The sequence below is a fragment of the Pelodiscus sinensis genome, chromosome 31 (genome assembly GCF_052426305.1).
Source record: "Pelodiscus sinensis isolate ZL-2025 chromosome 31, ASM5242630v1, whole genome shotgun sequence".
Taxonomy (NCBI): domain Eukaryota; kingdom Metazoa; phylum Chordata; order Testudines; family Trionychidae; genus Pelodiscus; species Pelodiscus sinensis.
Window position 1 is genome coordinate 1,370,688 of NC_143082.1, and position 26,541 is coordinate 1,397,228.

At 65.0% G+C, this 26,541-nt stretch overlaps 4 protein-coding genes across 13 annotated transcripts in view; 3 read left to right on the forward strand and 1 right to left on the reverse strand.

Moving 5' to 3' along the window:
• The window catches only part of PDE4A (phosphodiesterase 4A), a 104,098-nt gene extending 101,089 nt beyond the window's left edge, over positions 1-3,009 (forward strand). For all 7 annotated transcript variants that reach the window (XM_089774804.1, XM_075917790.2, XM_075917794.2 and 4 more), the window contains one exon: positions 143-3,009. In XM_089774804.1, coding sequence (XP_089630930.1) covers positions 143-496 — 354 coding nt within the window. In that variant the 3' untranslated portion in view covers positions 497-3,009. The remainder of the gene's footprint in view (positions 1-142) is intronic.
• Positions 3,010-5,748: 2,739 nt separating this feature from the next.
• On the forward strand, positions 5,749-10,266 carry SPC24 (SPC24 component of NDC80 kinetochore complex). 2 transcript variants are annotated; one of them, XM_075917804.2, is made up of 6 exons: positions 5,749-5,904; positions 7,999-8,198; positions 8,633-8,777; positions 9,048-9,137; positions 9,363-9,439; positions 9,959-10,266. In XM_075917804.2, the coding sequence occupies exons 2-6, from the start codon at positions 8,033-8,035 to the stop codon at positions 10,063-10,065; spliced, it is 585 nt and encodes a 194-aa protein (XP_075773919.1). In that variant the 5' UTR covers positions 5,749-5,904; positions 7,999-8,032; the 3' UTR covers positions 10,066-10,266. The 2 variants fall into 2 exon arrangements, with proteins under 2 accessions (XP_075773919.1, XP_075773920.1); XM_075917805.2 differs by lacking the exon at positions 5,749-5,904 and adding an exon at positions 7,425-7,482.
• KEAP1 (kelch like ECH associated protein 1) lies at positions 10,166-18,036 on the reverse strand. The gene is made up of 6 exons (XM_075917800.2): positions 17,882-18,036; positions 14,801-15,415; positions 11,915-12,600; positions 11,569-11,774; positions 11,031-11,207; positions 10,166-10,938 (listed from the first exon to the last, which is right to left on the reverse strand). The coding sequence occupies exons 1-6, from the start codon at positions 17,996-17,998 to the stop codon at positions 10,775-10,777; spliced, it is 1,965 nt and encodes a 654-aa protein (XP_075773915.1). The 5' UTR covers positions 17,999-18,036; the 3' UTR covers positions 10,166-10,774.
• Positions 18,035-26,509, forward strand: LOC142825738 (uncharacterized). 3 transcript variants are annotated; one of them, XM_089774626.1, is made up of 2 exons: positions 18,035-21,585; positions 22,161-26,509. In XM_089774626.1, the coding sequence occupies exon 2, from the start codon at positions 24,629-24,631 to the stop codon at positions 25,727-25,729; it is 1,101 nt and encodes a 366-aa protein (XP_089630752.1). In that variant the 5' UTR covers positions 18,035-21,585; positions 22,161-24,628; the 3' UTR covers positions 25,730-26,509. The 3 variants fall into 3 exon arrangements, with proteins under 3 accessions (XP_089630752.1, XP_075773916.2, XP_075773917.2); XM_075917801.2 differs by having other exon boundaries at positions 18,036-21,585; XM_075917802.2 differs by having other exon boundaries at positions 18,036-19,883.
• The last annotated feature ends 32 nt before the right edge of the window (positions 26,510-26,541 follow it).

Consider the following 26,541-nt stretch of genomic DNA (forward strand, 5'->3'; position numbering starts at 1 on the left):
GGCCGGGCGCCCCCAGGCCCCCCCGAGATCAGGGCCCGTCGGGCCAGGCGCCCCCAGACCCCCCCGAGATCAGGGCCCGTCGGGCCAAGAGCCGCATAGATCCCAGCTACTCCAATTCCCCGCTTTTGGCCCTGCCTTTCAGGTGGGCTTCATTGACTACATCGTGCACCCGCTGTGGGAGACGTGGGCCGACCTGGTTCACCCCGACGCCCAGGACATCCTGGACACGCTGGAAGACAACCGGGACTGGTACCACAGCATGATCCCGCAGAGCCCCTCGCCGCCCCCCGACGACAGCGAGAAGGACGAGGACGCCTGCCTGGAGAAATTCCAGTTTGAACTGACCCTGGAGGAGGAGTGTGAGGAGTCGGAGCAGCCCCGGAGCAGCCCTGGGCCCGAGGACCCTGCGGAGGAGGAACAGCCCCCCTGCCTGTCCCCAGAGGAGGGGGACGTGTGGCACGGACAGGCACACGACACAGCCCCCGGGGCACCGTGACTCTGGGCTTCGGCTCGGCCGCCCGGCGGCAAACGAAACTAAAGCCACACGCACCCCCGCCATGGATTCTTTCTGGGGGCCAACACACAAACTACGTTTAATTTAATTTGGGTTGATTTGGGGGGTTTATATTGTATTTTTTACAAAAAAAAGAAAAAGGAAAAAAAAGCCACACTCTGGAGAAAGCAAAGCCCGCAGCCGGGAACACACACAACTGTAGACGCGGGTCGGCGCCCAGCCTGCGGCTCCACCGAGCTGTCGGCGCGGCCCGGTTCCGTTCGGGGGGCGGGGGGAGGGGGGCGGGTTTTTTACCGATTCCTTCTGAGTCTTTTTTATTTGGCGTGGCGGGCGGCCGGGCGGCGCGGTGGGCGGGTTCGCTTCCGTTCCGGCTCGCCCCCCCCAGCCCTTTAGAGATCTATTTTTTTAAGTAATCGGGAAGGAACGCCAAGCAGATCCGGAGCGCGAAGGGCAGCCGCCCCTCCGCCCTGCACACAGTTCTCGCGGCCCGGGGCCCGGGGCCAGCGCTGCGGCTGCTCCGTGCCGCCTGCCGGTGCTGCTTGTTCTTTTAAGTTATTGTTCAGGGGGAGGGGTGGTGGCTTCGGGTTATTTTTCATGCACCTGGTAATTTATTGTAAATTAATTCTTCTTTTTGGAACGGCGGGGGGGGGGGGGGGAGGTTGTTTTATTTTTCTGTAATTGGATTTTTTTTCTCCTGTCACTTTGAGGTTCATTTCAGTCCTCCCTTTTTCCATGGACCCCATAACCCCCCCCTCACCTCACAGACTCCACAGCCCCTCTGCCTCTGCCCCACGGACACCATATCCCCCCCACCTCTGCCTCGCGGACCCCACAGCCCTCCTTCCCTGGCCCCATGGACGCCATAGGCCCCTGCCCCATGGATGCCATATCCCTCTCCCCCACTGACGCCATAGCCCCCCTCGTCTCCGACAGCCGCCAGGCCCCCCCCCCAGGAGGACAAGGGGGGTAGCGTTGGGAAGTGGAGAACCCAGCGGCCAAGCCCCCGAGCGATTGGCCAGCCACGTCTTCCTGGGATTGCACAAAGATCGCCCCAGCCGTGTGGCTGGCTCCTCTCAGCCAGCTGCACCCTAGGGATCCCCGAGCCGGCAGCTGCCAGGAGGCCCCCGGGGCTAATGGAAGGGGCCGGCACCAGCCTCCCCGGGCTCGCCAGGGTCCTTTGGGCTCCCGGTGCAGCGCTGGGCACCCGACCCCGGCAGGCTGGTGCTGACAGGCCAACCCTCGAGGGCGAGGAAAGAGGTGGCCATTTCCTGGGCTCTGTGGCACTTAGGCCACTGCGGGGGGGCAAGTGCCTTCCAAAGACCCCCCTGAACTGAGGAACACGGGCACCAGGTGGCCACAGCAGCAATGGGGCCTCTGCACTCCAAGCCCAGGGGCTGGGGGTCACGGGGGGGCCATGGGGCTTCCCACTGTGGGGTCCTGGCCGGGCGGCGAGCGGGGGTCAGATTGGACCGACCCCCCAGCCATGGCCTCGTCCCGCAGCTCTGCACCTACAGGTCCACAGACGGGCCTCGGCGACGTGGGAGCTGGGTCCTGCCCCCTGAACGCCCAGCACCCGGCCAGGGGCAGGTGGGGTTGGGGCTTTGGAGCCATTTCCTCCCGGTCTTCCTGTGCTAAACGGGGGGATCAGCCCCCCAGCTGTGCCCACCTCTGTGGGAGGGAGATCGCCAGGGTTGGTACCCCGCCCCCCCAGGAAACATGGGTCTCTCCATTGGGATGGCAGGGGGCAGTTTTATAGCCAGCAAGTCCATCGTGGGCAGGTGAGAGAGGCAGGGACCCCCCTTTGCAGGAGGTGGGAGCAGGCTGGAGCTGGCCTCTTCCTCCTGCTCCCCCCAGCCGTGCCCCCCCACACTAGGAGTGAAGCAATAATTAGTGAGGTCCCCCCCTTCAAGCTTTCAAACCAAAGCCCTTCGATGCAGCGTCCCCCCTGGCTTGTCCCATCCCATCACCGGGGGACAGCCCCTCTGGGGTTCTCGGGCCACCGGCTGTCCCGGGGGCAAGAGCGGAAGAGGGGGGCTGAGAACCGTGGGGCAGGTGTGAGCCATGTGGGTGGCCCCTGCCAGTCCCGGGTGTTGCCCGCTGGTGGGGCACGGTGCCCTCTCTGAACACTGTACTGTAGCAATTGATTTCTATTTTCTGCTGGCTGGGGGCAGGGGTGGCACCCGCCCCTCCGGCACCCACCCTCCTAGAGCCTTTATTTTTGTATGCGGTTTGGTTCTGTGCATCAGTCGGGTCGGTTTCATTCTGTACATACTGTGAATAGCGACCGTCAATGACTCCCCCACCTCAAAATGAGACGGCCCGTTCCCCCAGGTGGGCCAGTGTGGTCGGGGGGCTGAGCCCCCTCCCCAGGATTTGAGCTCCTACCCCCCCGCCTCTGTATCTGGTGTAACAGCTCCGTCGCTGTGTCCGTGCGGTGTTTCTCTTTCCGCCTTTCCCAGTTGGCTGCGGAGCTCACAATAAAACCAGGAGGAAGGGCCCAGCCTCTGGCCTCTGACTTCCATGCGGGCAGGGAGGGGTGTGAGCTAGGGCTGGGGTGCACGCTGGGATGTGCAGGGGTGGGAGTGTGCCGCACACAGCTGGGGGCTGCTCTCCAGTCCAGCCTGTTCACACCCTGGGGGAGGGGGGGAGCTCCTGGCTTTCAGAGACCCCAAGCCTGCAACCACTAGGCAGCACGCACCTGGCAGAGGCTGGGGGTCGAGAACTGGAGCCCTGGTGCACATCACCTGGGCAGTTCGGACCCCTCCAGGCCCTGTTTCACCCCCCGCCTGCCGAAATGTTCAAAAACCACAGGTCAGGCTCAGCAAACCCGAGTCAGTAAAACCAGGGAAGGGGGTTACGGCCTTCAGTGACGAGGCCTGGGGGTCACAGCTGGCCAAGGATGTGAAGGGGAACAAGAAAGGTTTCTCCAGGCATGTCAGCAAGAAGAGGGTGGTCAGGGCAGGGGTGGAGCCCTTACTGGATGGGGAAGGTAACCCAGTGACAAATGATGTGGGAAAAGCTGAAGGACTCAAGACTTTTTTTCCCTCTGTCTTCCCAGACAAGGTCAGCTCCCGGACGGCTGTACTGGACAGCGCAGTGTGGGAAGGGGGCGGGCAGCCCTTGGTGGGGAAAGAACAGGCTAGGAGCTATTTAGAAAAGCTAAACGTACACAAATCCATGGGCCCGGGTTTAATGCACCTGAGGGCACGGAGGGAGCTGGCAAATGTCATTGAGGAGCCTTTGGCCATTATCTTTGAAAACTCGTGATCAGGGGAAGGCCTGGCTGATTGGGAAAAGGCAAATGTAGTGCCCAGCTTTACAAAAGGGAAGGACAATCCAAGGAACTACAGACCCGTCAGCCTCACCTCAGTCCCTGGAAAAACCATGGAGGGGATCCTGAAGGAATCCATTCTGAAGCACTTGCAAGAGGGGAAGGTGATCAGGAATAGTCAGCATGGATTCACCAAGGGCAAGTCGTGCCTGACAGACCTGATTAGCTTCTACGACGAGGTACCTGGCTCCACGGATGTGATCGCCCTTGACTTCAGCAAAGGTTTTCATAGGGTCTCCCACAGTATCCTTGCCAGCAAGTGCAGGAAGTCTGGCTCGGATGAATGGACTGGAAGGTGGCTGGAAAGCTGGCTAGGTCAGGGCGACTCCACTTTGGAAGCCCCAGGAGCCACAATGATACATGCTGAGGGCCACAACTTAAGTGCGGTTGCATGTGCATGCAAACACATATATGCAAATATATGCACATAGCTTCTTTCACACTGACGGGCATGAATACAAAGATGAAGGCAAGACTACACAACACGCAGGCCCCATTTAAGTCAGTCCTGCTGATATTAATGAAATGCAACAGTTCCCCATTTCCACCCACATGACAGCACTTTTAATGAGCAGTAACCGTCCAGGAATTGAACTACTAAAACACACCTCAACAGGAGAGCAGTCTATTGACTACTTTGTTGTTTTGGCTCCCACCCACGGGCCATGTGTTGAGCCCTCATAAACCCAAACGGCACCGCAGGCCGCAAACAGGCTGTGGGCTGCACGAAGCCCATGGGTGGCGTGTTGAGTTGCCCTGGGCTAGATTGTTGGGCTCAATGGGTCAGCGTCTGGCTGGTGATCGGTTTCTAGCGGAGTGCCCCAAGGATGAGTTCTAGGGCAGGTTTTGTTCAACATCTTTATTAATGACCAGGATGAGGGGCTGGATTGTATCCTCAGCCAGTACATGGATGACACTAAGCTAGGTGGAGAGGTAGATACACTAGAGGGCAGGGACAGGGTCCAGAATGGCCTAGACAAATTGGAGAATTGGGCCAAAAGGAATCTGATGAGGTTCAACAAGAACAAGTGCAGAGTCCTGCCCTTGGGACGGAAGAATCCCAAGAATTGATACAGGCTGGGGACCCACTGGCTAAAGAGCAGTTCTGCAGAAAAGGCCCTGGGGTCACAGTGGATGAGAAGCTGGATATGAGTCAACAGGGGGCCCTTGTAGCCAAGAGGCTAATGGCATATTAGGGGCATTAGGAGGAGCATTGCCAGCAGATCCAGAGATGTCCTTATTCCCCTTTATTCGGCTCTGGGGAGGCCACATCTGGAGTATTGTGTCCAGTTCTGGGCCCCCCACTACAGGGAGGAGGCCCCCCCCAGCCTGGCCCTAGTGCCCCCCACTACAGGGAGGAGGGCCCCCCCCCCAGCCTGGCCCTAGTGCCCCCCACTACAGGGAGGAGGCCCCCCCAGCCTGGCCCTAGTGCCCCCCACTACAGGGAGGAGGCCCCCCCAGCCTGGCCCTAGTGCCCCCCACTACAGGGAGGAGGCCCCCCCAGCCTGGCCCTAGTGCCCCCCACTACAGGGAGGAGGCCCCCCCAGCCTGGCCCTAGTGCCCCCCACTACAGGGAGGAGCCCCCCCCCAGCCTGGCCCTAGTGCCCACGTGGCTTCCTGGGGGGCGAGGCCCCGTTGGAGGGGCCCCAGAACTGTCCCAAGGGCCAGGCCCCACCCTGAGCAGCCTGGGGGAGGGGCACAGCTGTCAATCCAGCCCTTTCGGGCTCCTGGCTGGGGGGGGGCAGAACTGCCCGCCCCCCCCGTGCTACCCCGCCCACCCCGAAGACGCACAGGAACACGCGCGTGCGCACTGCTCAAGGCGGGGGCGGAGCTAGTGGCCCCCCCCATTACGCATGCGCGAAGTCACGAGCCACCGCGCTCGTCTTTTTTTTCTTTCAAAAGTAGCGCGCGCCGGGTGGACGGGCTCCGAGGGGGCGGGGCGGCGCGGGGCGGCCAATCCGCGACGACGGCCAGGAGGTGGGGGCGGGGCGTGGATCGCTGAGCCCCGCCTCCTCCTCGCCACAGAGCGCGAGCGCAGCGGCCGGCTGGGCCGCCAGAGGTGAGCGCGGGACCGACCCCTCCCGGCCCCCCCGGCCTCTTCCCCCAGCCCCCCCCGGAGCGTGGCCCCCCCGGCCCCTTCCCCCGGCCCCCCCGGAGCGTGGCCCCCCCGGCCCCTTCCCCCGGCCCCCCCGGAGCGTGGCCCCCCCCGGCCCCTTCCCCCGGCCCCCCCGGAGCGTGGCCCCCCCCGGCCCCCCCCCGGCCCCCCCCCCCCCCCGGCCCCTGGCTGCCCCCCCCGGCCCCCCCCCGGCCCCCCCGGCCCCTCTGCCCCCCCCGGAGCGTGGCCCCCCCAGCCCCTCTGCCCCCCCCGGAGCGTGGCCCCCCCCAGCCCCTCTGCCCCCCCCCCGGAGCGTGGCCCCCCCGGCCTCTTCCCCCAGCCCCTCCACCCCCCCCGCAGCATGGCCCCCCTGACCCCTCCCTTCGGCCCCCTATCCCCTGCAGCGTGGCCTCCCCGGCTCCACCCCTCGGCCCCCCCCCGCAGCATGGCCCCCCCCCGGCCTCTCCCCTCGGGCCTCCCTTGTTCCCCCTGCTCCCCCCCTGCAGCGTGGTACCCCCCAGCCTCCCTCATCCCATCAACCCCTCCCCCCCACTCCCCTCCCTGGGTTCCCCCCCATCCCAGTGGCACGGGAGGGGCTGATGGGGGTTTGACCGTCACTGCCCTGGCCTAGGTCCCGCGCCCGGAGGCCTTGGTGTGCCCCAGGGTCAATCAGTCCCTGTGCCCAGGGACACCCCCTTGCTCCACTCAGCCGGGGGGCAGCTGGCCCGGTGCCAAGGGCCCCACAATGGCCTTGCAGGGTCCTGCCCAGGTCAGCTGCAGCCCCAGCTGCTTGTAGGAAGCTTTTCCTGCAGGAGCTTGGAGGAAGGTGCCCGAGCTGAGGGGGCCAAGCAAGTGGAAGGGGCTTGGTTTGAAGCCGGTCGCCCTGCCCCAGGTATCCCAGCACGGGCACCGGCTGGGGCTGCAGAGCCAGGTGTGCTGGACCATGCTGCCTCCCAGCGTAGGTCTTTGATGCCCAGACAACCAGGGTCTGAACAGCCACGCGCCTAAAGCGCAGAGTTTCTCGTGAGGGGCCTGGGACACACAGCTAGCACAGCACTGGGGCTGGAACCGGCCTGCTCTGCAGCGGGGGCCCAGGCTAAAGCACTTGAGTCTGTGTTCAGCTTGGCCAAGAGACTGCTCAGAGGTCTGTGCATCGTGGCTCCTGTGGAAAGTGACCTAGAACCAGGAGCCACCCATAAAACACAATAGGCAGCAGCTGTAAAAGAAACACAAGGAAGTGCCACTTCACACAACACACCTGGGGAACTCCTTGCCAGGGGATGCTCTAAAGGCCACACGCATAACTGGATTCAAAAGTACTGGCTAATTTCCTGGAGGACAGGTCCACCAGTGGCTATTTGCTGGGATGGGCAGAGGCCCAGCCCTATGCTTTGTGTTTTAATAGGGAGCAGGTTTAAAACAAACCAAAGGAAATATTTCTTGCTGCAACACACAGTCAACCTGTGGAACTCCTTGCTAGAGGATGCTGTGAAGAGCAAGACTTTAAGAGGGTTCAAGAGCGAGCTAGACAGCTTCCTGGAGGTTAGGTCCATCAATGGCTATTAGCTTGGCTGGGCAGGAATGGTGGCCCTAGCCATGTTGTCAGAAGCTGGGAATAGGTGAGGGGTGGGATCGCTTGCTAATTGCCGTTCTGTTGCTGCTGTGAGCCAGGGTACTGGGGTCGCTGGGCTGACAGCCTGAGCCCGTGTGGCTGTTGTTGCTTGAGTTGACACAGCAGTAAAGCCAGGCCCTGGGAGAAGGCAGGACGTTTACCAGCCCCCGCTGCAGTGGCTCCTCATGCACCTAGAGACTCCAGCAGGGCAGCGCTGCAGGCAGGTTGCTGCTAGCTAAGCCGTGGATACTTTTCCACCTGTCCCATCTGGGAGGCCCTAACCAGAGCTGCCTCGTGCCAGCCAATGTGGGTACGACAGTTGTTGGGGGGGCATTAAAAGGAGCCATGTCAATGAGTTCAGGAGGGCGAGGTGGGGCTACGGGTAAAGGTGGTGAGGGAAGTGACTGGCAGATGTACGTCTTACACGCCCTGCTCTCTTGCCTCAGTGCCTCTGGGTCTGGGGAGTGACGGCCAGCAGCCATGATGAACGAACAAATGCAGGAGATGGAGGAGGTGAGCAAGGAGCTGCTGAAGGTGCTGGCGGCAGGCGGGGCTGGGAACTTGCTGAAGAGAAGCCTGGACAAACAGGAGAAGATGTTTGACAAGCTCCTGGAGACGCAGCAGAGCGCGGCCCAGCTGGTTAAAGGCAGGTGCTGCCCCTTTTGTTCCGGAGCCCAGTGGGCCGCAGGCTCTGTCCTCACTGCCCTGAACTCGGGCTCCCCCAGCCCCACACAAAGCCCCCTCACCTGAGCTGGGGGGGGGAGCTTCCAGTCCAGGCTACCTGGCTCCCTGGGGGAGTTACAGCTCGACGGCCGCTAAAATCAGCCCATCAGCCCTGCACACCAGGGAAGGGACTCGCTCGCCCACTGTTCACAAGGCGGGGATCAGAGTGGCTCTGAAACCCGCGGTGGGCCACCAGCAAGCCCAGTGGGGGAGTCCAGCTCCAGGTGCACCCCCAAGCTAGTCCCCCAGTTACCTGCAGGGAGGTGGATTGCCTGGGCCCTCTGTGCCAGTGTCCTACCCAGCAGCCCTCCCCCAGGGTACCGGGTGACTGTGCCGCCTGGCTCCTCTCCACTGCAGATCTCCTCACCGAGGAGGAGAAGGTGGCTCAGGAGCTCCTGGCGGGGGAGGAGGTGCTGCAGACCAGCCTCCAGAAGGTGCGGGCCATGGAAGAGGCGCTGCAGAGAGCCGGCAAGGAGGACACCGGCCTGCGGGCTGACAGTAGATATCCTTCCCTGCACGGCCATTTGCAAGCCTGGGGCTCTCCTGGCTGATCCCTGAGGCTCATGCCCAGGCCAGTGTATCTCCCTAGGCCGGCCAGTGGGAGTAGGCAGGTGGGCCGGGCGGGCGGGAGGGAGCGGACCAGCTGGGGGGGGTGGAAGGGAGGGAGCGAATGCGGGGGGGGGGGGGCAGGCATGAGCCTCAGTGAGGGCAGGCGGGAGCGGGTGGGGAGGGAAACCCATCCAGGCTGAGGTTCCTTCACTGCCTGCCGTACTGCCCTGAGGAGGGAGCTGGAGGAGCTGCGGGCCGAGCTGGGGCGACTGGAGGCCGTGGAGGACGACGCTGGAGCGGTCAGTTCTGCAGTGTGAGTACGGGGCGGGGCGCTGCTGCCGCAGATGGGAAGCGCCAGCATCCGGCACGTGCTGCGACGCCTCGTTCTGGCTCGGGGGGGCGGGTCCTGTGATGCACGGCTCTGCCCTTCGAGGGCCTGGCTCCCCGTCTCGTGGCGCTCCTGCAGCCAGGCCCGTGGGATCCAGCCTGTGGCTTTGCCGTGCCAGCAGGGCGAGGCGCTAACAGCTGCATCCCACAGGTACGTTGCGCAGCTGTACTACAAGATCAGCCGCATCGACTGGGACTACGAGTGTGAGCGCCCCCAGATCAAAGGCAGTATCCTTTCCGGGATGGGACCACCTGCCCCCGGCACCTTCCCTAGCCCCAGCTTCCGTCCCCTCCCCCCGCGTCACTTTCCTTAGCCCCGGCTCTTCTCCCCCTCCCCCCGCGTCACTTTCCTTAGCCCCGGCTCTTCTCCCCCTCCCCCCGCGTCACTTTCCTTAGCCCCGGCTTCCGTCCCTGCCCCCCGCGTCACTTTCCTTAGCCCCGGCTTCCCTTCCCCCCCCCGCGTCACTTTCCTTAGCCCCGGCTCTTCTCCCCCTCCCCCCGCGTCACTTTCCTTAGCCCCGGCTTCCCTCCCCCCCCTCCCACCGCGTCACTTTCCTTAGCCCCGGCTCTTCTCCCCCTGCCCCCGCGTCACTTTCCTTAGCCCCGGCTCTTCTCCCCCTCTCACTGCGTCACTTTCCTTAGCCCCGGCTTCCGTCCCCCCCCCCCCCCCCGGTCACTTTCCTTAGCCCCGGCTCTTCTCCCCCTCCCCCCCCACCTTGGTGGCTTTCCTTAGCCCTGGCTCCACAGTCCATCACGGCCCTGCCATTGCCCAGCCCATCAACATCGACAGCAGCCAGCACTCCAAGAGCTTCGTCAGCGACTATCTGTGGAGCCTGGTGGACACGACCTGGTGACCTGGCCCAGCCGCCTGCGGGATGAGACGCCGGTGGCCTGGCTGGGCCAGCAGGCGAGGGAGCAGGGCTCACCAGGCCAAGGCAGGACAGCCCCCGCTGCTAATCACAAAGGCATTTTTTATTCCTGTAACAATCAGCGTTTGAAATAATTAAAACCGATCCCAGCTTGGGCTGTAGCGGAAGGGGTCAGAGGAGACACCAGGTGTGGTCCTGTCTAGTCTGTAAAGGCAGCTCCTGCCAGCCCTCCAGCCTGTAGCCCTTCCAGGCCTGCTGGCGCTGTCCTCTGGGTTCCTCCAGCCATGGGCTGGCAGCCCGAGAGCCCAGGCAAGCTCCTTCCCCTGCTCCACCAGGGAGATGTTTCTCTCAGGACCCAGAAATCATCCAAGGCTGTTCTGCTGCTGTGGCCGCAGGCGCTGAGTGGTCGAGCCGCCCAGCATGGCAGGGAAGAGACGCACCATAAGGGCAGCTCCTGCTCTGTGCCCACCCCGCCCAGAGGAGGGAGAGGGAGGCGAGAGGCAGCGTGAAGACCCCACTTTGGGAGCCAGCCTTGCTGTGCTGCACAGGTGGGGGGCAGGAACCCCCTTGGCACGACGCTGCCCCTCCGCCGGGCAGAATGTGAGCAGCGGCGGGTCCCGGCTCAGCTGGTTAACACTGACTCCGGCGCTGCCGGGGGTGGGGGAGCCGTCCCAGCCCCCGTGTCAGGACAGCGCTAGCAGCAGTCCAGCTGGCCCACCTGCTTACGGCACGGCTCCATGGTGATGGCCACGCCCACCCCGCTGCGCCCGGACGTCATGCGCGTCACCTCGGTCCAGCTGTCGGTGGCGGGGTCGTAGCACTCCACGCTGTCCAGGAAGGTGTGCCCGTCGTAGCCGCCTGCAGAGGAGAGAGCAGCCGGTGCTGTCACGCAGCAGCAGGGCGAGGGGTAGCAGCGTGCAGCACAGCCTGCCCTGGCCCCCGCCACTCACCCAGCACGTAGATCTTGCCCTGGTACACGGTGACGCCCAGCGCGCTGCGCCGATGCCCCATGGGGGCAACGCAGGCCCAGCTGTCGGTCTCCACGTCGTAGCGCTCCACGCTGCAGAGCTGGTCCGTGCCGTCGTAGCCGCCCAACGCGTAGATGCAGTTGTTGAGGGCGCAGACACCTGCGTGGGAACAGCAGCAGGGTGGAAGGGGGCGGGGCAGCACACACTGAACCCAGCCGGGGGGGGGGGGGCTGATGATCCCCCTCAGTCTGCATGGATGGGACTGGCTGAGTGAGCTGAGCTCTGGCATCTGCTGAGGATCCCCCTGTCAGAAGTGGGGCACCCCCCCCCTTCCAGGCCTGCCAGCAACACCCCCTCTAATTCCGTCCATGCAGCTGTGGAATCAGTTTTGTTGTGTGCACCAAGGCACAGGCCCATGTGCACCACCAGTAGGAACACATGCTGCTGGGTGGCGCCTGGAAACCCCACCCCAGTACTGCCAGTGGGGGCCCTGCTGCTTCCAGCCCCTCCCCCGGCTTACCTGCTCCGCTGCGGATGGTCTGCATGGGGGCGATCGTGCGCCACTCGTCCCGCTCCGGGTAGTAGCACTCGGCCGAGCTGAGCCGGCTGGTGCCGTCGAAGCCACCCACAGCGTACAGGAGGCGGTTCAGTACGGCCACCCCCACACCAATCCGGCGCGTCAGCATGGGCGCCACCAGCTGCCACTCGTCCCGCTCCGGCTCGTATCTGGGGGAACCAGAGGGCAGCATCGGACACCAGGCCAGGGGGGGTGAGCTCAGGGCCCTCCTGGTGCCGCTGGTCCTTGGCCAGGCTGGGAGCCACCTCCAACCAACTGCCCTCATGCAGCAGCAGCCGTGGGGCCTCACCTCTCCACGCTGCTGTGGTGGATGCAGCCGTGCGAGCCGCCCACGGCGTAGATGAGGCCGTCGATGACGCCCACGCCGATGCGGTTGCGGGGCACGCTCATGGGGGCACAGGGCGACCACTGGTTGGTCATGGGGTTGTAGCAGTCGATGGCGCTGGAGTCCGTGTTGCCATCAGGCGAGTTGTTGCGCCCTCCCACGGCGTAGAGGAGCCCCCCGACCACGCAGCCGGCCAGCCCGCTGCGGGGCACCTGCAGGTCGGCCAGCCGCAGCCAGGAGCCGTCCGAGGGGTTGTAGGCCTCCAGGTAGCTGAGCGACTGGCGGTAGTAGCCGCCCGCCGTGTAGATGAGCTGGCCCACCTTGGGGGCGCGGGTGGGCCTGCCCCGGGTGGGCTTGTGCAGCGTGAGCTCCTGGAAGATCTGCGCCAGGTAGTCCTTGCACCGGGCATCCGCCTGCAGGATCTCACACTTCTGCAGCTGGGTCTGCAGGAAGTGGGGGGTCAGGGAGTGGCAGCGCACGGCCTGCAGCAGAGCCTGCACGTAGAGCCGCCGGCTGGCGCAGTCGTAGCGCACCCAGTCGATGCAGGCGTGGAAGACCTCGGACTCGCAGTGCACGTTCAGCTCGTCCCGGCTGATCAGCGTCACCAGCTGGCAGTGCGACAGGTTGAAGAACTCCTCCTGCTTGACCACCTGGGGGGAGCCGGAGGGCAGTGCCAGGCTGTGGCCACTAGGGGGTGCTGCTGAGCCAGGCCCACAAGTGACCCTACAATAACACAGCAGGGCAGCCCCGCCCTCGGGCCATCTCCCCTTGGGGGGCCCTTGCTAGACCACCCAACGCCCCCTGCCCTGCACCCACCCCCACACACCCTAACATGCTGGGGGAGGGAGCGGGGGGCAGCCCATGCCCCATGGGCTCACTGGGCACTCCCATGGGGGCCCCTTAAGAGGCTGTGGCCTAGGCCGGCAGCTCCCGCAGCCCCGTCACCCTGCCGCAGCCTTGCACCCCCACTTCGCTGCACCCCCTTGCTCGCCTATGGCCAGATCCTGAGGGAAGGGGCAACCCCCCAGGGGCTGGATGGTTCCCCCCCACCACTCCCCACCAGTCCCAGGAGAGCCCCTCCCCCCCACGGCCTGGCCCAGCTGCCTGACCCCCCCACTTGGACCCTGAGCCCCAGGGTGGCTGGCCGGAACTGAGCCTGGGGCCAGCCCACCAAGGTGCCACCGCCTAAGGCTGACCTGGTCCCAAGTGGCCACCCTCCCCTCCCCTCCCCCACCGCGAGCCCGGGCGCTCTGGGCTAGAGGACTGGGTGGAGCAGCTGGAGAGCTGGCCCCACAAGATGACAGGCAGGCCAGCCGGAGGGAGCATGGGGACTAGGGCCATGGCAGAAGAGCCAGCGGAGATTTGGCTCAACCCTGCACCCCCCTTCCCCACAAGGGGGCTCAAAGACCCGTGGGACGGCGTGTGCCCAGGGCGTGTCCCCCACCTGGGGGCTACCCCCCCCCAGCTCCCCCTCCCATGGGACTGAAGACTAGGAGGAAAGCAGCCAGGCAGCGGGCACGGCTGGGCACAGGCCCTCAGCCTGCTGCAGGCGCCTGTGCCCAGCAAAAGGGGCTGACACGGGTGCGGGCGCCTGGCAGGCCTGGCGTGGTCGAACCCCATTGCAGCCGGAGGGCTGAGATCCGGGGCGGGACCCGCACCCGCAGCCTGGCAGGCCTGGCGTGGTCGAACCCCATTGCAGCCGGAGGGCTGAGATCCGGGGCGGGACCTGCACCCGCAGCCTGGCAGGCCGGACACGGCATGGGGCGGGTTTCCCCACCGGGTCCGCTCCCTGAGTCGGTCGCCCTCCTGGGGCGAGGCGCTGGGCCCGGAGGTGCCCGCCAGAATGCAAACGGGGCAGCTGGCAGGGAGGGGCGCCCCACGGCGCCGTGAGTCACACCCGCTTGGGGGACCTGTCTCAGGCCGGGGGCAGGACCCCGCCCAGTCTCAAACCCAAAGGCGCCGAGGGGACTAGCGAGTGCAGGGCCACAGCACGTCCCCCTCCCCCTCCCGCCGCTGGGGGGACCTGGCCTGGCGGCTGGGCCCCGCGCCGCAGGGGGCCGTGGGCTGGGAAAGCGAGAACAGGCGCAGCTTTGGCCCCGCCCCGGGCACTAGCAAAGTGCCCTGCTCCATTCTGCCCCGGGCCGAGGGGCACGGTGGGAACGCTCCGCTGCGGATGCCAGACCCGGCGGGGGAGGGGGGGGGGGCTTCACTGCTCCTGGGGCCCGGCAGGAGCTGGGACGGGGCCTGGCTGGGCAGGCTCGGCAGGAGCAGAGAACGGCCCAGGAGGAGGCAGGGGGCTGCCAATCGTCCCTGATTTCCCCGCCCGTGGACAGGATGAATTGTCATGTGCACAATGGAGCCGCGGTGGGGTCGGTTCGGGCGGGGGGGCCTCTCGCTGTGATGCTCTGGGCGGGGACGAGGGTTTGGGGGGCAGGCTACCCCAGGGCGCGGTGGCAGAGACCTCCCCCCGCTCTCTCCCTGCAGCAGCACGTGGGCGGGGGGGCAGCTCACAGGGAATGTAGAGGAATGGCCGGGGGGGGGGGGCTCAGTAACTCGGACGGACAGAGCCCGAGGCCCGGCCTGCGGCTGAGCCGTCACTGCCCTGCGCCAGCCCCAGCCCTGCCCAGGCTAGTGAGCCCGGCTTTTCTTTGGGAGCATGACCGGGGGGCGGCTGCCCGTCCTGGCGGAGCCAAGTCTGCGCCCAGGCCTCTGGGCAGCATCCCGGCGGGAGCAGGCGTGGAGGCCACGTGGCCGGCCCTGCAGGGCGAGTGGGTGCCCCAGGGCTGGATCTGGCCTGCAGGGGCCCCTGGGGCCGGCCAGGCAGCCGGGGCGGGGCCCCGCCCCACTCACCTCCCGGAAGTTCATGTAGATGTACTCGCGGGCCCGCTGGTGCAGCTCGCTGCAGCCGATCTGCTCGGCGAAGTTGGCGATGCCGATGGCGTTGCTGGGGTCCAGCTGCTGCACCAGGAAGTCGCAGCAGGCCTTGACCACGCTGTCGATCTGGTACATGACGGCGCCGTTCATGACGTGCACCACGCACTTCTCGCCCACCGAGATGGAGGCCGTGTAGGCGAACTCGATGAGCCGCTCCATCACCCTGGGGTGGATGCCCTCGATGGGCACCACCTCCATGGCCTGCTCCCGCAGCCCCGTGGTGAACATGGCCTTGAAGACGGGGCTGGAGGAGGCCAGCACCACCTTGTGGGCCTGGAAGTCGGCCGGGGGGGCGTCCTGGTAGCGCACCCGCAGGGTGACGTCGCAGAGCTGCTGGCTGAGCCGCAGCTGGTTCATGATGCCGAAGGCCTGCTTGGTGTGCTCCTCCAGGGTGTAGCTGAAGGTGCCCTGCCCGTGAGGCGACGGCGTCACCTCCGCCTTGCACTCCGGCGCGTACATCGCCGCGGGGGGAGGGGCTAGGCCGCCGGGGGGCACCTTACTGAGCCCGGGGGCACCACAGCAAAGCCACACCTGCGGGGGAGACGGGCTTAGGAGGGGGCCCGGCTGGGAGCGCGGGGGTCTCTCCCCACTGGGCTGCCGCAGCCCCCAGCGGGCCAGGCCGGGGGGGCCACCCCCCCAGCCCCGGCTCCATTCCTGGGGGCTGGCTCCAGCGTTAACGAGGCAGAATCACTGCTAACGAGGGCCCCGCTCGGAGGTAGGCCAAGGACTGGAGCGCGGAGGCCAGGCACAGCCAAGGACACGGGACTGAGCCTCAAATCAGCGGGGTTGGGGAAAGGGTCCTCAGGGTCAGAGCTCACCCCCGGCTACCCTCCGTGCAGCCCCCCCAACCCTGCCAGCCCCCCACAAGTCCCCAGCGTCCCCCCATGCAGCCCCGTTCCCCCAGCAGTCCCCCCAGCCCCCAACAAGCCCCCCAGGCGGCCCCCTGTCCTGCCCCCAGCATCTCCCCCATGCAGCCCCGTTCCCCCAGCAGGCCCCCGGCCCCCAACAATCCCCCAGGTGGCCCCCGCTGGATCCTGAGAGGTTTGGTAGGGAGGCTGTCAAGTGCCGGCACCCAGCACGGCCGTGCTGCTCCTGCCCTCTGCCTTGGAGCTGCCCCCACCCCTGGGAGCCTCCTGCTCACTGCGCAGGGCACGGGAAGAGGAGGGGGTGCTGATGTCAGGCTGTCCCTCCCCCCACCCTGTACCCCAGCTCCACAGAGCAGAGGGGGGCAGGGTTGGAGGGAGTTTGCTGGCTGCTTTTGGGAGTGGTGCAGGGCCAGGGGAGGGGAGAGCCTGCCTTGGCCCCCTGCACCACCCCCCAGTGCCCAGCTGGAGCCAGCTCTGAACCCCTGCCCCCCAAATCCCTGCCCCCAGCCTGATAAAAGTGAGTGAGGACGGGGGAGGGAGCAGGGCGGGGCCTTGGGAAAGGGGCGGGGTCAGGGAGTTTGGGTTTGAGGTGGATCCTGGATTACACTTCAATTCTAAAAGTGATCTCGTGCTTTAAAAGCTGGAGACCCCTGCCCTAGAAACAGACATGTCCTAGGGCCATAGGGCCTGGGTCACAGCTGGGGGGCACCCGCCGGGCCAGGCACGCCCAGTCTCTGCCCCAAAGAGGCCGCAGTCTGGCGGCCCAGGTGTCGGAACCAGGGAGGGAACCCCGGGTGTCCTGAGTCCCAGCCCAGTGCCCACACCACGCGGGCACCTGGGCTCATGCAGCGTCTGCTGTGAGCGCAGCTCCTGAGCCCGGAGGCCAGGGACAGATCCAGAAAATCCCCGGCCCAGCCCAGCCCAGCTCTGCCCTGCCGGCTGCCTGAACTCGTCCTGCCACCCAGCCTCCGCGTCCTGGGCCCCATGCAGCTCACAGACCAGGGGAGCACCCTGCCCCGCCCGCCTGCTCAGCAGGGCTCATGCTCCCTCTCTAGGAACTCCCCATAGGTGTTATCAGTGCAGGGCCTATGACACAGCTGAGCTGTTCTGATGCTATCCAGCAGAGGGCAGCGGGCACCTCCCTCACCCCCCTAATTACCACAGTACCATGATGCCATTGCATAGATGGGGAAACTGAGGCACAGCCAGGGGAAGGAGCTTGCCTAAAGTTACAAGTTGGGGAGGGCGAGGAACAACATGACTCTGTATCCCCGCCCTGCTAGAGCACCCCCTCCCTGATGCCAGGACAGCCCTCACCAGGGAGCTATCCATCCTGCAGCCACCAAGGGGGGGGGGGGGCTGGGGTGAAGGAGGCCAGTGGGTGGCCCATCCGGGGACGTGTTGCAATTTCAGGGATGCAGCCAGAAATGGAAAACATTGACCAGAGCCCGCTGCCCCCCCCGCCGCCTGCCTGACAAGGGAGCTGGGCATGGGGGGCTCTAAACAAGGTCCCTACGAGGGGGAGCTCAGTTCCAGCAGCCCCTAAGCCTGGGTCCCGCCTGCTCCCCCCCAAGACGCTAGAGCCAGCGAATCGGCGACACCGCCGCCCCCAGCTGTCACACGCAGGGACTTCCTCGGACGCGTGTGTGCGGGGGGGGGGGTGACCCCAATCCAGGAATAACCCCCCAATCCAGGCTCGTGGCAGGCCGGTGGAGCGATAAGCAGAAAGGCCGGGGGGGGGGGGGGAGTACTGGTCCCCGATCTAGGGCAGTGACCCCCCGTGAGAGCTACACATGCACAACCCCCGCCCCCGCCCCATACACCCCAGCCCCCAAACAGCTGACTAAAGCGACCCAGACAAAGCGCCACATGGGCCGGGGGGGGGGGCTCGGCCGCAACCCCCCCCCCCGTTTTCCTTCCTCCCGCTTCCAACTCAATGGCGCCCCCACAATTCATCCACTCCAGGGCCCTACCCCCCACTTCGGGGGGTCCCTGACAGTTCCGGGAGGGCCCAGCTAGTGAGAGCACCTGGGGGGGGGGCTTGTGCAGCAGGTCCCCGGAGCCCGGGGGCGGGTTCCCCACAAGCCCGGGGGGGGGCGGGGATCCCCTCTCTCCGGGGGGGGTCACTAACCCAGACATGGCCCCGGCCCTCCTGGTTCGCCCGCTCGTCCCGGCTGGGCCCGGCTCGGCTCCTCCATGGCGCAGGCAGGGCTGGGGGGAGGGAGCGGCGCGGGGGGGGAGTCACCATGACTAAGCAGAGCGCGGCCGCTGTCAGAATAAGAGTCCCCTGGTTTCCACCCGCCCCCCCCCCAGTCCCCGGCCGGATGGAACGCGGCGGCCCCAGCGTTCGGGTTCGAGAACGCGGCGGGGAAGCGGCGCATCCGCTCCGGCCTGGGGGCAGAATTAGGGCGCGGGGGGGCGCTGCAGAGGATGAATGGGGGGCGCGGGATGACTGGGGGAGATTAGGGGCGGAGCCTGGGGGAGGTACAGAAGGGGGGCGGGGTGGCTGGGACGGAAGCAGGCTGGGGCAGGGGGAGCAAAGGTAAGGGGGGGGCCCTCTCTCAGCCTGCCCCGTCCCTTTCAGTTCTGGGGGGGCCCTCTCTGGAGTAAGGGGGGGCCCTCTCTGGGGTACGGGGGGACCCTCTCTCAGCCTGCCCCGTCCCTTTCAGTTCTGGGGGGGCCCTCTCTGGAGTAAGGGGGGGCCCTCTCTGGGGTAAGGGGGGACCCTCTCTCAGCCTGCCCCGTCCCTTTCAGTTCTGGGGGGGCCCTCTCTGGAGTAAGGGGGGGCCCTCTCTGGGGTAAGGGGGGACCCTCTCTCAGCCTGCCCCGTCCCTTTCAGTTCGGGGGGGGCCCTCTCTCAGCCTGCCCCGTCCCTTTCAGTTCTGGGGGGGCCCCTCTCTCAGCCTGCCCCGTCCCTTTCAGTTCTGGGGGGGCCCCTCTCTCAGCCTGCCCCGTCCCTTTCAGTTCTGGGGGGGCCCCTCTCTCAGCCTGCCCCGTCCCTTTCAGTTCTGGGGGGGCCCCTCCCTCAGCCTGCCCCGTCCCTTTCAGTTCTGGGGGCCCCTCGCTGCCTGAGCTCTCTGGGGCAGGGCCCACGGAGCCCTGGGTGCTATGAAAGAACAAGGGGGGGCTGCTGCCCTTTGCCCTCCGCCTGCCCAGCCCGGAGAGGCTCCGGGACTTTGTACCGGACAGGGAAGGTGCCCTGCCTCCAGGCGCTCCTAGGACTCCCTGGGGAGCAGCGACTGGCCTGTGCCTCTGTGTGGAGGCCCAAGTGCAATGAGTTTGCAGGGTCTCAGCCCCTTTTGTGGCCCAGTGGGCACCAGCTTGCTCCACTGAGCTGCCATAGAGAGGCTCCTGGGGCTGCGTGTTCTGAGAGTGACCCCCCGCCATCTGGGCCCTTCCACCACGGGAACTCCCCAGTCAGGGCTGCGCCCATGGCAGCTGCATCTCAACTGGGGCGAGGAATCCCTGTAAAACCGTCTCCTCACCCACCCCAGAAGTGGCTGCATCACAACAGGGCTGCAGTGGAGACAGCGCCCCCCTCGGGGACAGGTGCAGCGGTGGCACTCGTGTAGATAAATCTGTGTATTCTATATTGCGGCATGTGCCTTGGCATGTGCCTCTCCATAGAACCGTGTCACTTTGTATTAGAACCCGACGTAGAAAACTGAATCTACAGTTAAAGTGGTAAAAATGTCTTTTGCTAGGAGCAGAATAAGATTTTCCCCCTACTCCCCCCCCCCCAATCAGTTGCCCTGTTGAATGAACGAGGTGTGAATGAGTAAGACTTGGGAGCCCAGCCCCTCCAGAGAGCTACCCCAGTTGAAGAGGGGGTGGAAGCCAGACCCAAGCAGACATATCCACCGCCTTGGGGATTAGAAGCAAGCACCCTCTTTGGAAAACACCCTCTCTGAACAGACAACACCCACAAAGGGACCAAGGGACACAGACCCAGAGTTTGAATCTGGGATCTATTTGCATAAGAGGGAAGCTGCTATAAAAGTGAGGTGTCTTGCAGAGGACTCCGGGTCTCATCTTGTCACCATCGGAGCATCGATCCGGATCCGCAGAAGCCCGGCTCCACCCCTCCCCCATCTAACGCACTGGCCAGTGAAGTTAAGGGGAGCAACTCGTTGGTAACAACAGCAAGACGGAGTGTGTGTGTGTGTGTGTGTGTGTGTGTGTGTGTGTGTGTGTGTGTGTGAGTGACATATATGTATCATGTCCATATGATAAGTGTTGATTATTCTATGTGTGATCAGTAAATGTGGCGTGTTGCCTTATCCCTCTGAAAAAGATCCCGAGTGCTTCTTTTAAGTACAACACTCGTACCAGGTGTTTCCCAGGCTCCTGCCTGGGCGTCTTTGCACCCCGGCGTCAGGCCCCACAATCATGGATCGGAGGTGGAGACACATTTGGTGTTCACACAGGGCTCAGCCCTGGTTCCTGCGCCAAGTGCTGCCCTGGGCGGCCGTTTCCCGCATGGGGGGGGTGTAGCTCAGGAGCCAGGGAATCACTGGCAGGGCACTCAGCTCCAGGCCCTGCCTTGGCTCTGCTCTTCTGTGTCTCCCTGAGCTTGCCCCCAGGCTCCCCCCTTCAGCCCCCCCAAGTGGATCCCTCTAACTCTCAGCTCTGAGTGGTTTGTGCCCCACCCCCAGCTGCCGCCTGGCTCCAAGTGCGCGAATGTAGCTCTCCCAATCTCCCCTCCCTAGTCCCCCCTTCCAGCGCCTCTCAGCTGGGTCCCACTCGCCGGGCCTGGTGCTTTGCTGGGACGCAGGACTCCTGGGTTCTCGCCCAGCTCTGGGAGGGGAGGGGGTCGCCGGGAGCCAGGGTTCCATGCGATGCTTTCTGGCTGGGTGACGCAGAAGGCACGTGACTTGGATTTTCACACTTGCCGCTGAGAAGGTCTCTGTGCTAGAAATCACCTGGGAGCCCCCCGGGGCACCTCTGCTAATCCCCAGGGGCAACCCCGTGAGCACCTGTCCCAGCTGCCAGGTGGCTGCAGCAGCTGCGCCCCTCTGGCCTGGAGCCTCTGGAGTACGGGGGTTCCAGCTGCGGCCCCCTGCTGTCGGCACCCCAGAGCGCCTGCTAATGCCTGGGACCGTGCCTCACCCCCAGCCACTGGGATGCCCAAGGACCCGCTGCCCCCCCCACCCCATGGGAACAGGAAAAACTCCCTTGTTGCAGGAGCAAGGCCGGAGGGCAGGAACCCCAGAGCTCAGCACCTGTGTCTGGCTTTTCCCGGAAGGTTTGAACACTGCCAGGGCAGAGGGAGGCCTGACGTGGGGCAGGAGGTGTTGGCCGGGAGGGGCCCTTTTCGGCCCTCCTGTTCATGGAATTGCCTGGAGGGTTCAAACCACAGAGAGTGGGGCCTAGAGAGGCTCTGGGACACCGGGAAGCAGGAAGCCAGCCAACCAATGGGAGCAGAGCGCAGGTTTTTGAATGGGAAGCAGCGACCTGGTCCAGTCTGTGTAAGCAGAGCTGGGCCAGGGGCCAAGCCAGGGAGCCGGATCCAGAGACATCCGGGTCTAGGGAAGGGCTGAGTCTCTAAGCACCAGGCAGCGAGTAGAGCAGGGACGAGCCAGTCGGACGCCATCAGGTTGTTTTTATGGTGGGCTCTGCTGGGTCTCTCTGGGTCCACTCCCTGGATCCCCGCTCTGCTCGAACTCTCCAAGCCAAGTCCCAGGGAAGCAAGTCGGGGGCGTGACTCTGGTTTGGTTCTGGCTGCTCTAACGCCCCGCGACCAAGGAGCGTCTTTCATTTGATCCTGAAATCCCCGTTTTAACGCCGGGGGCTGATTCCTGCGCCCTAGAAGGCCGGCGGATCTGTGACTGAAAGGTCAGCTATGGGGTGGGGGGGCCTAAGGCTTGCCCGGATCCAGCCCTGGAGGCTCGGGGCGGCCCCCTTGCCCCGTTCCCCCCTGTGGGGCTGGAGCGCACAAAATCTACAAGCCTGGGCCTGACTGATTTTTCTGTGGGTCACTGACCTAGAAAAGGTCCCCCCCCCCCCCCCCGCATTAAGGACAATTATAGGGGGTTTCAGGCTCCAAGAGCTCAATGAGCCCCACAGGAAGAAATTTCCAAGTGTATCTTCCTGGGTTCTCAAAGGGGCTTTTGCATTTGGGGGGTGGCAGCAACAGGCCCCGGGAATCTGTGACTTCAGGGAGGTTTTTCAGCAGAAAACGTTAAGGTCCTTTGCAGGCCCCCCCCTTCTCCACACACAGTGGCAGTGTGGAGGGCAGCCTTGGCATGCTGGTGGGATTTTCAAGCAGGTCACAGACCTCGGGACCCCCCCCCCCCCCGCTGTTTGGGGGTTTTCCCTTTTGCTGCCTGAGGCGGGAGAAGACGCGCTAAAGGCTCAGCCGGCAAAGCCAGCGCATCCAAACCAAACCACTTCACTTGGGTTTTTTACAGGTTGCAACTGGACAGCTCGGCCGGCGTGGGGCAGGCAAGCGCCCAGCACGTGTGTTTCCGGGGGGCAGAGCAGCCCTCGAGCAACCAACCCCCCAAAGCGGCGCACCAAGGGCGGAGCAGCCCCGGATGCCCAGAGCAGGACTGAGGAACAGGAGAAGGTCCCCGGGGGCAGGAGCAGAGGGTGATGGCCCAGTCCCGGCCGTGCCGCAGACACCCAGGGGGCTCTGCCGAAGGAGATGAAGTTCTTCCTGCAGGTGGCGCGCTTAAAGCTTGAGGCAGAGAAGGAAAAGCTGAGGCGCTGGGAGCTGGAGCAGGCGGAGAATCCGGCGGCGCCAGCTGCCCCCACTCAGCCCCCGGCTCCCTGGCCCAGGAGATACCCCGCGAATCGGGCCAGAGACGACCTGGAGATCTTGGTGGATTTCGAAAGGAGCTGCCTTGGGTACGGCATCCCCAAAGGCCAGGACCTGGTGGAGCTGCGGCCGCAGCCCAGCGGAGTCTCCGCACAATTCGCCACTGAGCTGCCAGAGGGACACGGGAACGGCTACGAGCGTTTCAAAGCGGCGGCCAGGCTGCGGCTCACGCCCGCTGCTGCTTCCGGGCCCTCCGGCGGAGCCCGGACGTGAACAAGCTTCACTTCGCCTACGAGGGCAAGAGGCACGGCGAGGCCTGGCTGGCCAGGGCGAACGTCCAGACGCGGGAAGAGCTCGGTGTGACGTAGTGGGGGGTAACCTGCTAACTCTCTGGCTGCTGTCTGTAGCACCACTGAGCAGGCAAGCGATGAGTCACTATGCAAAGAGGGTATCCCAACTGGTTTGGCCAGCTGACCCCCATGGAGAGGAACAAAGGAAGGTGGATGCGGCCCTGGCTGGGGGGCGGGGCTGGAGGAGAGTGAGTTAGTTCCTGTCGGGAAAGCAGGGAAGAAGGAGCTGGGGAGGGGGCTGGGATCCCCCCATCTCAAGGGGGCACTGAGGCCTCCTAGCCCCCAGTTCCTGTAACCAGACTACATCTGTGCTGTGCTGTATCCTGGAGAAGCAATAAACCACCTTCTATTCCACCGGCTGGTGCAGTCTGTTTGTGCCATTTTGGGGTGCAGGAGACGGGGGACCCCCAACGCGCCGTCACACTGGTGTCAGAAGTGGGATGCACTGCACCCCGTGGATGGAGCTTCCAGCGGCGAGCGACAAGGCGCCGTAGAAGCAGGAGCCCTGGAGCCAGGCGTGCTGGAGGCAGAGCGAAGCGGTTCCTGGGAATCGTGGGGCGCTGCAGCCCTAGACTGGTGAGTCTGCACCGAGGGGACCAGCGGGCAGATGGCCTACGCCCGACTCTTGAAGGCAGAGCTGGTGGGGCTGTGCAGAGAGAGGGGCTTGCCTGTGCGGAAAGCAGCCAAGGCCCAGCTGATTGCCCAGCTGGAAGAGAATGACCAGCCACAGGGCCAGGATCTTGTCCCCAGGGGAAGCAGCCAGACTCCCCCTGAGAGTGTGTCAGGCTCAGAGAGGGGGAAGAGCGCTGGAACCCACCGGAGAGATGAGACAGCTTCCCCCGGGAGGCCTGCAAGCTGTAGCCCATCTAGGGCAGGGGCCAGCCCAGCGGAGCTGCGGCGGCTGGAGATCCAGCTGCGGATCAGGGAATTGGAAGTAGAGGACCGAGAGAGGGACTGCCAGGACCGAGAGAAGGAGCGCCAAGATCGACAGAGGGACCGCGAGGATCGAGAGAGGCAGCGACAGCATGAGCTGGCCATGGCAGAGCGGAGAACCGGTGGGGCACTGGCTGTTCCAAGTGCGGATGGGCCCCAGGGTCCCGGGACTGCCACACACTTGGAGAGGCTCGTGGTGGCCCAATTGAAGGACGTGGGCAACATAGACGGGTTCCTCAGCTCCTTTGAGGGGGCCTGTGGGCTGCAGCGGGTCCCCCCAGCTGACTGGCTGCTGGAGCTCATCCCCGCACTGAACCAGGAGGCGGCCGGAGTGCTCAGTCAGCTGGAGGACCTACAGCCAGGGGATTACAACCGAGTCAAGGAGGCCCTGCTGCACAAGTTCGGGCTGACCCCCGAGATGTACAGGAAGAAGTTCCGGGGGGTACAGAAAGGGCCATGGGAGACCTATGTGGATCTGGCCTCCCGCCTGGTGCAATACGGCCGCAAGTGGGTGTCTGGAGTCTGAGCCCAGACCGCAGAGGAGCTGCTCAAGCTGGTCCTGATGGAGCAGTTCTATGAAGCATGCCCACCCAAACTGAGGCTGTGGCTCAAGGACCGGAGACCAGAGAACCCCCAGGAGGCCAGGAGACTGGTGAATGAGTTCACGGAGAGCCGGTCCGGGTGTGAACGGGAGTCCCGGAGAGAAAGGGAACCGCGCAGAGACCGGTTCTCTGCTGAGTGACGGAGGGAGTCAGCTACGGGGCGAGCCCCAGGGACCAGGGCCAGTCATCGATACCCCAGAAAACCAGCCAGGGCCCGGGCAGAGCCGACCCGAATGGGCCCACAGAACCTAACTTGCCATCACTGTGGGCAACGAGGCCACAAGAGGGCTCAATGCACCAGGCGCAAGAACAGGTCCCATGACCTGGGACTTTCCAGGGTTAACTGGCTGGGGCGGGAGGAAGGGCCGGCTGCCCCAGAGGCAGGGGCTGGCCGGCAAACCTCCGCTCGGGGAAAGGGGAAGGATGCTCAGTGCACCTCCCCTGGGAGGTCTGACCCTCGGGAGACGGATTTCTCCGTGTACCGGGTGGGAGCAGGGCGGCCCCTACGGAGGGACTGCCTCGTACCCCTGGAGGTGGATGGCAGGAAGGTGACGGGCTTCTGGGACACGGGGGCGGAGGTGACGCTGGCCCGGCCTGACATAGTGGGCCCAGACCGTATGCTACCCGACACTCAGCTGACACCGAGGGGCATAGGCGGCACCCCCTTTAAGGTACCCGTAGCCAGGGTGCATCTGAAATGGGAGGCCAAGGAGGGCCCCAAGGAAGTGGGGGTGCACCCGCACTTGCCCACCGACGTGCTGATGGGGAGTGACCTGGAGGAGTGGCCAGACGGACCCCACAGGACGCTGGTCACCACCCGTAGCCAGAGCCAGCGAGGGGCTGGCAGCCCGGAACTCGAGGAGGTTCCCCAACAGGGGGCCCAGAGCCCCGTCCCAGCAGACCTAGAGTTGGACCTAGGCAGTGGGGGGAACCATGGCCCTGTCCCAGCCCCAGCCGCTGAATTCCAGGAGGAGGTGCGAGCGGATCCCTCCCTGCAGGCCCTGAGGGACCGGGCTGACCTGGGTGCAGCTCAACCCCTAGGAGGAGATTGCCAGGAGAAGTTCCGGTGGGAGCGGGGATTCCTGTTCCGGGAATGGCTTCCCCCCAGGAAGGTGAGGGCATGGGGGGGTCCAGCGGCAGCTGGTCGTCCCCCAAAAGTATCGCCTAAAGCTGCTGTATTTGGCCCACGACGTCCCCGTTGGGGGCCACCAGGGGATCTGGAGCACCCGGCTGAGGCTGCTCCAACACTTCTATTGACCGGGAATATTTACAGCCGTGCAGCGGTACTGCCGGTCCTGCGACTCCTGCCAGAGGGGTGGGAAGGCCCAAGATAGGAGGAAAGCAGCTTGGGGGTCTCTACCCCAGATAGAGGACCCCCTGGGCTCGCTGAGAGAGTTATGGGAGGGGAAGACCCCCCTGGATGGAGCGTCGGGTGTGGAAGCCGCCCTGGCTGTCCAGAGAAGGCTCGCTGGGCTCATGGCCCCGGCCCGAGAGACCCTGGCCAGAGATCAAGGCCAGCGGAAGGGTGGGTGTGACCCCCGAGGACAGGCCGGTGCCAGTACCCCCAGAGCGGTGCAGCGAGTGGACAGAGGGAAGCCAATTCATGTGGGGCCTCGCCACGGCCGGCCCGAGTCAAGGGGAGCACCCATGTCCCCAGGGCGGGTTCCCACGCAGAGGACCCGAACTTCCCTAGGTCACGAGCGGAGTGACCCTGCTCAGTTCGCTCTCGGCGAACTCCACCGAGCAGACAAGCGATGAGTCACTATGCAAAGAGGGTATCCCGACTGGTTTGGCCAGCTGACCCCCATGGAGAGGGACAAAGGAAGGTGGATGCTGCCCTGGCTGGGGGCAGGGCTGGAGGAGAGTGAGTTAGTTCCTGTCGGGAAAGCAGGGGAGAAGGAGCTGGGGAGGGGGCTGGGATCCCCCCATCTCAAGGGGGCACTGAGGCCTCTTAGCCCCAGTTCCTGTAACCAGATTACATCTGTGCTGGGCTGTATCCTGGAGAAGCAATAAACCACCCTCAATTCCACTGGCTGGTGGAGTCTGTTTGTGCCATTTCGGGGTGCAGGAGACGGGGGACCCCAACGTGCCGTCACACTTGGCTTGCTGATGCAGACGGAGCAGCTCCTGCTGGGTGTGCCTGAAG